The sequence below is a fragment of the Narcine bancroftii genome, chromosome 1 (assembly GCF_036971445.1).
Source record: "Narcine bancroftii isolate sNarBan1 chromosome 1, sNarBan1.hap1, whole genome shotgun sequence".
Taxonomy (NCBI): Eukaryota; Metazoa; Chordata; class Chondrichthyes; order Torpediniformes; family Narcinidae; genus Narcine; species Narcine bancroftii.
Window position 1 is genome coordinate 240,506,518 of NC_091469.1, and position 13,191 is coordinate 240,519,708.

General features: G+C 42.7%; 1 protein-coding gene across 9 annotated transcripts in view; it reads right to left on the minus strand.

Annotated features, from left to right (window-relative positions):
• The window catches only part of srfbp1 (serum response factor binding protein 1), a 233,650-nt gene that overhangs the window by 174,938 nt on the left and 45,521 nt on the right, over window positions 1–13,191 (minus strand). For 4 of the 9 annotated variants that reach the window (XM_069893689.1, XM_069893760.1, XM_069893755.1 and 1 more), the window contains one exon: window positions 12,081–12,147. The exons of 2 other annotated variants lie outside the window; for them this stretch is intronic. In XM_069893689.1, coding sequence (XP_069749790.1) covers window positions 12,081–12,110 — 30 coding nt within the window. In that variant the 5' untranslated portion in view covers window positions 12,111–12,147. Of the gene's footprint in view, window positions 1–9,511; window positions 9,758–12,080; window positions 12,148–13,191 lie in introns of those variants that run through there. 3 more of the 9 variants (XM_069893675.1, XM_069893718.1, XM_069893710.1) reach the window with 3 other exon arrangements.

Genomic DNA, 13,191 nt, shown 5'->3' on the forward strand with positions numbered 1-13,191 from the left:
TCAGAAAATCACAGTGGGAATAAAACACACAAGGGTAAGAGCTTGAGAAAATATGTGCACAATTTAATAAAGCATACATGCACAATTTATAAAGGATCATGGTAAAGGGGTAACTGCAATAAAACACCTAGGCACACTGTGACAGTATAGAAATATTTTTGGGAGATAAATTGGAAAAGTTAAAGTTACATACATCCACTTTACCTCGTCGCCAATGTCATATTATGTAAATTTGCCCTTCTTTGTTCCTTTGCTTCCTTCTGTTGTTTAAATTTTCTTCTATTCAAGATAGACCCTTGTCCCTTTTTCTCATGTTCCTGTACCTCCTTTGTCGCCTCCCTTTCGGCTTCTCCTAGGTACCATACAATCCTGATTTTTTCTAATCCTAGCAGCACCTTCCCCTGACTCTGCAGCTCTTTCCATATCTGATCGTACCGTTTCATAGCCTTTACTTCCTCTCCCTTCGGTAGTCCTCCCATTAATTGACTCCTTGTTTTTTCCCACTGCTGGTTCACAGTAGGTTGAAGGGCGGCGAAATTCTACCAGGTGAGAGACTCATTGAATTACGAGGTCCGAAGGAAAAAAGATAGGAACGAAAGATGGAAGGAGAATTAGGGGAATGTCGGGAGTATGGGGGATGTAAAACAGATCCCCTTATTTGAAATACTGTAGAATTCATATCTAGAGTGACTAGAGTAAATTGTGAAGAATGCTTATGGAGACGTCACAAGTAGATGTTAATTGAACTGAGTTGTGGAAATGAATGAACTATTGTCTTTTAAAGCAAAACCACAAACATGATGTCTGCTGATACCTTTTTGCAAGGCTTTTGAAGAGTGCTCGAGAAAGGTCACCAATGGGTTTTTGTTTACCTAAAAATAGATGAACCAGAAGACTGGCTTCTATTGTTTGCTGGAGAAGGTCAGGTGTTTTTTTTTTGCAAAAGAGAGAGAGTCACACAGGCTTTCTGGCAGTTTGAGAGTCAGTGTCTCAGAGAGGGAGATTGAACAGTGTCAGCCAGGAGAAGCTGTTGGAATTGAAACAGAAGCTCCGGAGTGGAGGTGGCCTACTCTTGTGTGTCATGCAAGAGGAGAAAATGAGCTGTCTAGTGTTTCTCTTGGAATAAGTGGAACAGAAAGGAATTCTGTGGTAGCCTGAAAGAAAGAGGTTATCATCTGGAGAACCCTGATGGGGCAAGTTTCATCAGTAAGACATTGAGGTGACTAATGGTGGTTCCTCAATTGTGGAAATCCTGGAACCACACATCTCTTTCGATAAAACCTACAAGAACCTTCCTGAGCGGTAACCATTTACCTTTCGATCACCAAAGCCTGGTGAACTTTATATATGTTAAATTCTGTGCACAGGATAAGAATTGCCTGCAACCAGTGAACTTGGGAGAATGAGAAGTCAGATTAGACTGTGAACCAAAGAATTTTCTTAAATTTACACACACATTACATACATGTGCATTTAGAATTAGAAGGAGGTTAAGATGCATAAAGTTAAGTAAGTTAAAAATAGAGATAAGTTAAAGTTTGATTCTGTTTTCATGTTTAAAGATAATTAATAACAACTTTTGTTTAAGTAACCATTTTTCATGGTGAATATCTATTGCTGCTGGGCTTTGGGCTCCTTTGGCCTCATAACAGCACAATTTATAGTGAGTTTGGGAAAGCTGCAGCGGGGATGAAATACACACACACAAAACAAAGTGGGTATATACAACAAACAAGGATAAATAGATGGATAGATGAGGGGGGGGAGAGAGATACAGAGAAAGACACAGAGAGAGAGACACAGAGATAGAGAGAGAGACTGCAGGTAGGCAAAGAACGAACCGCCTTTTCCTTTAAAGCCCATATCCTAGTGTGCTTTGGCATAATGAAAGGGTTCCTCTGCCACACAGAATTCTTGGATGGCAGGTCCGCTATTGCTTGATGTGTCACTCAGGACATCACTGGCAAAGGATAGGTACACCTCTGCTCTGAGATGCCGGCTTGTGAGTGTGAAAGGTCTCTGAGAACCACTTAATATTGGTCCAGTGTGAACAGCAAAAAACAGCTTCTTGACTGGCTCGTTGAACAACCAATTTACTGATTAATTGACACAAAGGTTCTCTGTCACACATGAGTTTAATTTTCTGTTCCACTCCCAGTATTTCCTGTACTAGCCTCCAACATTTTTCCAGCAATTCTCAACATAAGATGGAGGAATAGCACCTCATATCCTGACTGGATACAATGAAGCTTTTGAACTTAATTTAACAATTTCAATTAATCTCTATTCTCCCTCTCCCTTCGCATATGGTTGCACCTCGATAACTTTGGTTTCCACCTTTCAGATATACCCTCAGTTCTCTCCATCTCTCCTGGTCACATGCTTTTTTCCCACTTTTACAGCTCTGTGAACCACAATGTTGCATCTATTTCTCTCCCCAGGAATATCAAATTACCTACTTGGTATTCCCAGCAGTTTTTGTTATTGTTTTAGATTTTCAGCATTTATAGATTTGGCTCCATATACTTACAGTGGTATTTACTGAATGGAAAATTGCTTATTGTCATGTGTACTGAGTAAAAAGCTTTGTATTCGGTGCTACTCAGCTCAGTCAACTCATACAGCAACTCATGCAATTATGAACAAATAAGTAAATAGTGAAGGGAATAGCATCATCATGTGTCAAATGGTTCAAGGTACAGAGAAAAATAGTTAAAAAAGAGAGAAAGGGCATCTTTTGCCAGTGAGAGATCCATTTGAGAATCTATAACCAGGGGCCAGTATTTAAAAATAAGCAATTACCATTTTAATTCTGAAGGCCATGTGTTTATGTGGGGAAAGTGGTGATAATGATGATGAGGGTTCTTCCAGTGATTTGTTTTCAGATAGTTGATGAATGACACATGATTGATAGTGATGGAATTCTAAACCACTTCACATATTTTTCATCACGTATAAGTTTCAATTACCTTTTCCATTATTTTGGTATATGGATTACCATGTTCCAGTTTGGGATCATCATCTTTGAAGATAACAATCTGTTTTTGAGTCATCGGGTAATGCTTCATCGGAACAGGCATGCCCCCGTTGACCATCAAGCACCGATTTAAACAAATCTAATTTTATTCTCCCCCCCCCCCCCATTTTTCCATCAGCTCCCCTCCTACTCCAGAGTTTACCATTCATTGAAGCAGCAATTAAGTTAGGGCACCAACCCACACATGTTTGAGTTTCAAGAAAAAAAAGAGCACTAAGAGGACACCCACATGTTCATGAAGCACTGAAGGTCAGGATAGAACCTGGGTTGCTGCCAAAAGTGGTGGTGTGGTATCATGTCAGGAGCTTCTTGTTCCCTAAACCCCTTGAACTGATTAGATTGATGCAAAAATATTGCAAGCGAAAATGTCACTGACAGTCAAGGTGCAAGTGAAGCAAGTGCTGAGCAAGGGATATGTTATGTTGGCCTCTATTATGGAAGGACATGAGAGGAAAAAAATGTCATACCACAATTGTATAGGACTTCAATGAAATCAAACTGGGAGCATAGTTTGGTCTCCTTACTTAAAAGAGGGTATACTTGTCATAGAGGGAGTGCAGTTGAGATTCCTAAACTAGCTCCAGGAATGGCAGGCTTGTCACGGAGGATTCAGCAGACAAGCCTGTTTTCTCAAGCTAGGAGACCAAAACTGGGGGGGGTCATAGTTCCAGTACAAGGACTAAGCCACTGAGAAATGTAGTCATGAGATGGCTGGTGAATCTTTGGAATTCTCTAACCTGGAGGCCTAGGAAAGCTCAATTATCAAGTTCATTCAAAATGGAGGTGGATAGGTTTCTAGATGTTAAGGGAATCGAGAGATTGTCATAATTCTTGCACTTTCTGGCAACCATAATCTTGATAAATAATGGAACTTGAAGTTCCTACTTTGATTGCTCATATCCATATTTGATCCTCATGTTCCCAACATAGCAAAACCAGATGCTGGCATGATCAAATGGCAGCAAATATAACTGAACAGGGAAAAAAATACAGGAATGGAAACCAAGGCCTTCAGCACTAGCAGTGTCCCAAATAAAGCAGTTCAGATCAGGACTCAAGCAAAATACCTACTGGCCAATAATGTGCATTTTGCAGTTGTTGGCAAATGGAAATCAAATCGGAACCAGTACACGATGTCAATATTCACCCTAACTTACATAAACTGAACTGACAGGCACATCACTGTGGTTCTCTTGAGTAAATAAGGAATGAAGGCAATAAGGATGTTGTCCACCAAAGCTAAAAATTCCACCTTTTTTTAATACTTTGGTGACACTCAACAGGAACTCTTTCTGTTTTTTTTCACAAGGTGAGTCAGTGAATAAATGTAAATTTTTAAAAATAAATCTGAAACTAATATTATCCAGAAATTATTTGACTAAGTTCACCATCAAAATTACCGCTCTTTCCGGGCTACCAGGACAAGCTGGTTGTGCCAAGTGTGTTGACTTAATCACTTTGTCAAGAACCAACCTGACTCTATAGACGAATGGAAAAAATGATAACCCCTGGCCACTGAAAATTAAAATACAAAGTCTCCTCGACATTTGCAATGTAAACATTTCCAAATTCGTATTTTGAAAAATAGCCTTGTAACCCTCATTTGATGACTTCAGATGACATTCCTTTCATTAATTATTTAATAAATTCAAATACAAAATAATTCCCTTAAGAGCAAACTAACCCTAACCAACGTGATCAGAAAAATAGCTTGGCTACAACCAATATTTCAAAACCAGGATTTATGAAGTGGCTTTTAAAATGATTTTGAGAAATGGTTCCATTTGACCAGTGAAAACATCATGGCTCAACTATTATAACTCCATATGATATTGGAATCGCTTCAAATGGCAAGTCAAGGTAAACCACACAAGTTGCCAATTCTCAGGAAATGCCCTGGCTGACCATCATTAATGGCTGCGACAGTTGGCAGAAAATCTATGAGCCTTCTGAATGTTTGAGATCAGCTATCCCAACGTAAATTTTTTGATGGGCACAGGATCGTAAGTTAGTGTTTTTCCACCAATAGCTTTTGATATAGGTTATCCTACCCCTAACCTCCAACTCACAGCAGTCTATAGTTCCAACATTCTCACGTATGGCACCAAAAAAATGAATGTTCAGTTCAAGGGGAATATTTACACATGGCCTTTTATTATAGCAGAAGCACTATGACCGCTTTCCTTCGAGCTCCTTCGTTCATGGTGGATTTAAAAGGGCATCGACTGGTGGATAGTACCACCTTTCAAGCTATTCGCCTGGCGGAATCCCATGTCCCTGCGCTATCCCTTCAAGCCCTGCGTAAGACTATCGATAAGTTCTCCAGACTTGTAGAAGAGTTTCCTGAAATTACAACTCTGCAGTTTTCAATCCCCAGCACGAAACATGGAGTAACTCATCATCTTTCTAACAAGGGTCCTCCCATTCATGCTAAGGCATGTCATTTGCCTCTGAAGAAACTGCAATTAGCTAAATATGAATTCCAGAAAATGGAAGAGCTGGGGATAATTTGCAGATCCGACAGCCCATGGGCGTCTCCATTACATTTAGTCCAAAAATGCATCAGAAGGTGAAGGCCTTGGTGGAGATTATGGATGCCTCATCCCCATATTCAAGATTTTTCAGTGAATCTGCATGGGGAGAAAATCTTTTCAAAAGTGAACTTGGTGTGTGGATATCACCAGGTGCCAGTGGAACAAGACGACATCGCGAAAACAGCAACAATTACCACTTTTGGATTGTTCGAATTTAAAAATGCAGCTCAGACCTTTCAATGAGTTATGGACACAGTAAGGCATGGCATGGCCAACGTCTTCATTTATTTAGACGGCATATTAGTCACCAGCAAACTAAAGACGACCACACTGAACATCTGCGGACACTCTTTAGATGTCTGCAAGAATTTGGACTGGCCATCAATCCAGATAAATGTGTTTTCGGACAACAGTCCATAGAATTCCTGGGGCATACAATCACCAACAAGGGCATGGTTCCGTGCCTTCCAAGATCGATGCCATTACTGAATATTCCAAACTAACCACTGTCAAAGGTCTGCAAGAGTTCTTGGGCATGATTTATTTTTAACGTTGATTCCTTCCAGCAGCACTCACGTTATTAAGTCTCTGTTCAATCTGCTCTCTGGTAAAGCCAAATCTCTTCAGGGGGCAGATGGAAGTCGAAATGCTTTCATATAAAGGAACTCTTAGCTCCAGCAACCGTGCACAGTTATCCAGTCCCATACGCAGCCACTGCCCTTTCAACAGACGCGTCTGATGTGGCCATCAGGGGCGCTCTGCAGCAGTATGTCGATGGACAATGGAAGCCATTGGCATTCTTTAGCCACCACCGCTGTGAGGCCGAGAAAAAATACAGCACCTTTAATAAAGTGCTCCTAGCCATATATTTGTCCATCTGTTACTTCCATTACTTTTTGGAAGGCAGACATTTCATCATATTCACAGACCATTAACCCCTGATCATCGCATTTTCAAAGGTGTCGGAGCCCTTGTCAGCTGAACAACAGCAGCAGTTCCTTCATTTTGGAATTCTCTACTAGAACAATGCACATTTCTGGAAAAGACTGATGCACTTTCCTGCTCAGTTGCACTCGAGGTATCAGCTATGGACCACAGTATTGACTACGCGGATCTCGCCGCTTCCCAAGCACAAGACTGTGGGATGGAGTCATATCACACCTTGATAACCAACCTACAATGGAAGTGAAGTGCCAGTTGATGAAGTAAACAAAGACGATGTGGTCAAACAATAATCATGGCTTTTATTAGCAGAAACTCAGGGTACAATAATGAAAGACAATAGATGCATATACAGTTATATCCAAGGGGAGTGTTCTTAACAGTAGAGATAATGCACAGCCAATGTTAGTACAGCAACGCTCGCCAGAGGGGAGAAAGGCAGCTTGGCAGACATTCACCACAGTCTCCCCCCGGCAGAAGAAGGGATAAAATCAAGGAAAGACTGAAGCGAGCGATACATGGATACCATGTTTGGCCTTGAGATACTCTTAACTGCCAAAATACGCCAGTATCTAGCAAGCAATCGAAATATAATGAGATGTTTTATAAATATGTCAGCCTATCAGGTTGTTTACAAATTCTGGTGCTTCATCTCAAAACAGGTAGCTCCTTTGCAACCTTGGGAACTGGTACAGATCCTGGGTCTGTAGTGTGGGAAGTCTGGATTCTGGACCCGCTCCAGAATCGCCAATGTGAGGCAGTGGAGCCTCAGCATGGCCATCTGAAAGCTTATTACGGGTCACAGGCTGGGGGGGTGGTGGGGGGGTGAGTCCAACCTCTCAGAGGCTCCCTCTGAGTAGGGGTGCGAGGAAGGGGCTAACCAGGTGAGGCCAGATCTCTTAGGGGTACAGTGTCAGTGCTCCCGTCTGGGAATTTAACATGAGCGTAGTTGGGATTAGTATGCAGTAGCTGAACTGGTTGGACTAGTGGGTCTGTTTTACGCATCTGAGCATGGCTCTTCAGCAGCACAGTTCCAGGCTCAGATAAACAGGCTGGCCTGTCCATCACAGTTCCTGATTTCCTTGGAAAGGCAAACATATGTTCATGAGGTGGTACACAATAAAGACCAAATAGAATGTAGTGCCTCAGGCAGCACCTCCTGCCACCGAGTAACAGGGTAACCATGTGTTTTTAAAGCAAGATTAACAGTCTTCCATACTGTAGCATTAGCCCTTTCCACCTGCTTATTGCCCTACGGGTTGCAGCTCGTGGTACGGCTGGTGGCAATCCCCTTTTATAGCAGGGCTCGCCGCAGTTCAGCGCTCATGAATGCTGAGTCTCTATTGGTATGAATGTAATTAGGAAAACCAAAAATGCTGAAAATTCTGTCAAGTGACTTAATGACTGACACTGACGAGACGTCAGGGCAGGGTATCGCAAAGGGAAACCTGGAATATTCGTCAATTACAGTAAGCAAATATACATTTTTGTTGTTGGAAGGTAATGGCTCTTTAAAATCTAAGCTAATCCTCTCAAAAGATCGGGTTGCCTTGATGAGAGTGGCCTCTGGAGCTTTGAAGTATTGCAGTTTGCATTCTGCACAAACAGGAGAGCTTTTAGTCAATTTCCTGACTTCTTCCAGAGTAAGGAAGGTTGTTAGCCCTTATGCAGTCGAAGAATCTCGTGACTCCTGGGTGGCACAGTCTGCTATGGATCTCTTATAGCCCCTCCAGTTGAGCACCAGCAGCAGATCGTGACAATGCTTCAAATGGATCATTTAACCTGCCTGGTCTGTACTGGATCTCATAATTATAAGTTGAGAGTTCTATTCGCCAGTGTGCCATCTTATCGTTCTTGATTTTACTTTTGTGTTTAGTTCTGAACATGTAGGCTACAGATTTCTGATCAGTGACAAGAGTAAGTTTTCTGCTGGCTAAAAAGTGTCTCCAGTAGTGAACAGCTTCAATATTAGCCTGGGCTTCTTTTTCAATGGCAGGATGTTGAAGTTCAGGTCCGCGTAACGTGTGGGAGAAGAATGCCACAGGTCTGCCCTTTTAATTAAGGGTTTCTGCCAAGGCACAATTTGAGGCATCAGTTTCCACTTGGAATGGGACATCCTCGTCAATGGACGAGAGTGCAGCTTTGGCATTATCAGCTTTAATTCTTTAAACTGGTATAACCCCCCATCAGCCTCAAAGTCTGTATAGGGTCATTCCTTTTTTTTAAATGGGGATTTGGTGGTAAGCTGCTTTGAGGTCGATAGTGGAGTACACTTTGTATTGCGCTATCTGATTAATCATTTATTTGATGCGTGGTAGGTGGTAGGCATCCAGGTTAGTGTAACGGTTGATTGTCTGGCTGTAGCCAGTCGTTTCTTAGTGTGATTTTTCACAACTACCACTTGGGCTCGCCACAGACTCTTAACTGGGTTCAATAACTCCCTCTTTAAGCAATCTCTGGGTCTCAGCTTGATAAACTCATGATCTTCTTTGCTGTAAGAACGGCTCTTAGTGGCAATTGGCCGACACTCGGAGAATAAACCACTGAAAAGGGAGGGGGCTTTGATCTTTAATGTGGAAAGACCGCAGTAACTAGTGCGGGGGATGGTAAGTGTGGGTAGTGGCCCACCGAAATTTAACACTACACTGTTCATCTGAGATTGAATATCTAACCCCAGTACCACAGGGGCGCAGAGCTCCGGCATAATAAAGATCCACACATCAGCCAGGCAATGTCCCTGCAAATTTAAAGTAACTTTACCCTTGTCCCATACAGTTTTTGTAAATTCACTAAAAGCCATCGATATCTTTCGGTTCGCTGGATATGTCCGCAAATTTAAGGCTCTGGCAACTCTCTCGTGGATGTAACTGTCAGCACTCCCCAAGTCCATTAGACAATCAAGAGTCTCACCATTCACCTCCCCCTTCATAGTTGACTGTTCCAGTCCGTAACATCCCCCAAGTTTTGGAGTCAATTGAGATATCACAGGGTATCTCACCTCGCCGTCACTTGAAGTCGATTCAGCCTGCTCGTCTGAAGAATCCCCCTTTTCACAGTTATCTTCCATTCCTGCAGCTCCAGGACGCATTTTCTTGGTGCTTCTCTGCTTTTTCTTATCAGTAGGAGTACTTTTCGCCTTACACACTTTAGCGAAGTGGCCGAGTTTCTCACAATAGCTGCAAGTAGCAAATCGAGCCAGTCATTTCCGTCTGGCATGCCAGCTCTTATCACAGAAGTAGCATTTTTCAGGAGTTCGCCTTTTTCTTTCCTTCGGGGTTCCAGCGCTCCTGGATGTTTCTGTTTCGGTTTCTAGCATTTCACTGGACCGCATGGCACTTCTCAGTGTTTTGGCGAGAGTGACTGCCTGGTCGTAGGTTAAGGGCTCCATCTACAGCAGCCTCTGTTGGATGTAACTGGAGTCAATCCCATTGACTAAAGCATCCAGCTTCAAGGCATTGCGGTGTTATTGCACCTTGACTGCCCTGACATCACATTCATTTGCCAGTGAGTCGAGAGCCAGTGCATAGGCAGCATCATTTTCACCGGGTTTCTGGCATCTAATCAGCAACTGGTGTTGAGCAAGCAACACATTCTGTGGCACTGTATAGTAAGCAGTCAGACGTTCCCAGGCTATAGCCAGAGTGGTAGCTCCTTGCGGTATGGCAAAAGGGACCTCACCCAGCAGGGAGTTCAGGTGGCCCCACTGTATCGCCTCATCGACCACGTTGTTTCGAGCCATGTAGTAATCGAAACAACCAATCCAGTGGTTGAAAATTTCTCTGGGCCTCGGGGCAGACTGGTCGATTGTCAGCCGCTCTGGCTTGAGGGCTGCATCCATTTCTGCTAATAAAATTGAAGTGCCAGTTGATGAAATAGACAAAGACGATGTGGTCAAACAATAATCATGGCTTTTATTAGCAGAAACTCATGGTACAATAATGAAAGACAATAGGTGCATATACAGTTATACCCAAGGGGAGTGTCCTTAACAGGAGAGATAATGCACAGCCAACGTTAGGACAGCAAGGTTCGCCAGAGGGGGGAGACAGGCAGCTTGGCAGACATTCACCATAGGAAGGATGTGCAAATTGATGCCAACAGCAACATGTCAACAGGACATCCATGGCCAGTGGTTCCAGCTTTGTGGAGACGTTGCATTTTTGACTCTGTCCAAGGTCTTTGTCATCCATCCTTCAGATTAACCGCTCACCTGATTTCAGACAGATTTGTTTGGCATGGTCTGAAGAAAGATGTCACACAAATAGCCAGATCTGTGTAGCTTGTCAAAAAGTCAAAATCCATCGTCATTCGAAAGCATCACTACAACCCTTCCAACCAGTAACTTGCTGCTTCAACCATGTCCATGTGGACCTTGTGGGACCAATTCCAGTTTCACGAGGCTACCGCTATGTCTTCACGGTGATCAATAGGTTTATGAGATGGCCTGAGGCAGTCTCCATGGCGGATGTGTCTCCGGACTCTTGTGCACGAGCATTCCTTAATTCCTGGGTGGCTCATTTTGGCCTAACAGCACACATCACTTCAGACAGAATAGTTGAATGATTCGATTGTCACCTGAAATCAACCTTAATGGCCCCTTTGGACCGTCCCAACTGAGCAGACAAATTGCTGTGGGTGGTGCTTGGTTTTAGGACAACTCCAAAAGAGGATCTTCACGCTTTGACTGCAGAGCATGTACACGGTGCACCTTTGGTGGCCCCAGGGGAATTCATTCCACATAGATCCAATAAAGAGGAAGATCCCAAAGAGCTGCTGAGCAGACTAAGGGATACCGTAGGCAAATTATCCCCTGTACCACCATCATCACATGGCAAACAGGTTTCTTTTGAACCACACGAACTGAAGGACTGTGAATACATGTTCATACGTAGAGAAACACATAGACAGCCCTTACAGGTGCCATACGAGGGACCATACAGGGTGATAAGACAATTGAGGTCAACCTGCATCTTGGACATTGCCAGGCAGCCTCTGTCATTCACAATTGATGGCCTGCCCTGTTTCCTTGCTGTAATGTTCTATGGTTCGATGGTTCTAAGTGGAGAGAGAGTAAAAATGAGTTTTGCCTTTTGAAGAAATGAATGACAGAATATATGTCCATCATACTTCTGAATTTAATATCACAGAAGCTCATTTGTATGTAGTGGTGTCATCAGTCATGCATTCATAACTTAACCTATATATTTTTCCCTGCTTTTTTAGGAATTGTTTTTCAGGCAAATAGCCACGGAGGCTAACTTGGTCATGCTTCAGGCAAATTTAATTACAAAACAGCATGCAGGCAATTTGTAATGAATTGTCAAATGACATCACCATCTCACCATGGGCTAAAATACCTACCAGTGATAAAATACATAATTTTCTTAATCTCTGCACAGTTTGGTATTTTCAAAATAAATTTTAAGAAATGTTTTAATGTTATTGTCTCCAAAAATAGGCCACTGTACACGAAATACACTTTCAAACAAGGAATTTTAATTTGAAAGCACAGAACAGTTCAGATGTAAATATTGTACAGAAGCACAAATCATGGAGATTTGCTTTACCTTTAAACTGGGTGTCATCAAGAAAAACATGTAGCCTTCTCAGGACTTTACAAGAGATGGATGGATTCTATAACAGAATTGTAAATTATGAATGGAAACAATAGCCCTTTGTTTATTTTCCCCCCCCCCCCGTGACCTTAATCAGATTTGAGCAGTAACATTGGTAAATGCCATTATACTAATTAGTAACATGCCTGCCATGACTCCTTGTTGTATAATCCAGAAGCTATATCACATGTTTAGTCTCTCTTCATCCCCTATTAGGAAGGTTTAAAAACCATCAGTTTCTCCCTGGAACAACATTATGACTAGTTTCCCTCCACCAACACTCTCATCTGCCAGGCAGAACTTGTTCTTGCCTTAATAACTTTTGACATCTCTCATTTCTGTCAAATCAAATGTGTAGCCATGGGCACTCACATGGCCTGCCTTTTTGTTGGCGCTGTGGAACTACTGTCTTTGTTCCATACCTACTTGGCATCGCCATTCCCCAACTCTTTCTCCGTTACAAAGATGACTGCAATGGAGCTGCTTCCACCCACACAGAACTCGTCAACTTTCCTACTAACCTTCATCCCACTCTGAAACTCACTCAAAACATTTCTGACACTTCTTTGGCCTTTCTAGATTTCACTTTCTCCATCTCAGGAGACAAGCTAATACATTCACAATTACTACAAACTCACTGACACCACTGTTACCTCGTCTACACCTCCTTCCACCCATCTCCTGCAAGAATGCCATTCTTTTCTCCCACTTAGTCTGCCTTCTCCACATCTACTCTCAAGAAGAGGCCATCCGTTCCAGGACATCCGAAATGTCCTCCTTTTCCAAGAAATACCACCTCCCTTCCGCCATGGTCAACTGAACCATCTCCCATATTTCGTCCATCTCTTGGAGTTCTGCTCACCCCTTCCCTCTAAATTAATGGAGATAGGGTTTTTCACCTTCAACATTAGCTCCACAAGCCTCTGCTTTCAGTTCATCATCCCCTGTCATTGCTGCCTGATACAACTAGACCTTTCCACCAGGTACATCTCCTCCTCCCCACCCCTTTCCTTGTCCATTCATCTCTCTTCACTCATGTCTCTATCACTCCTACTACTTTCCC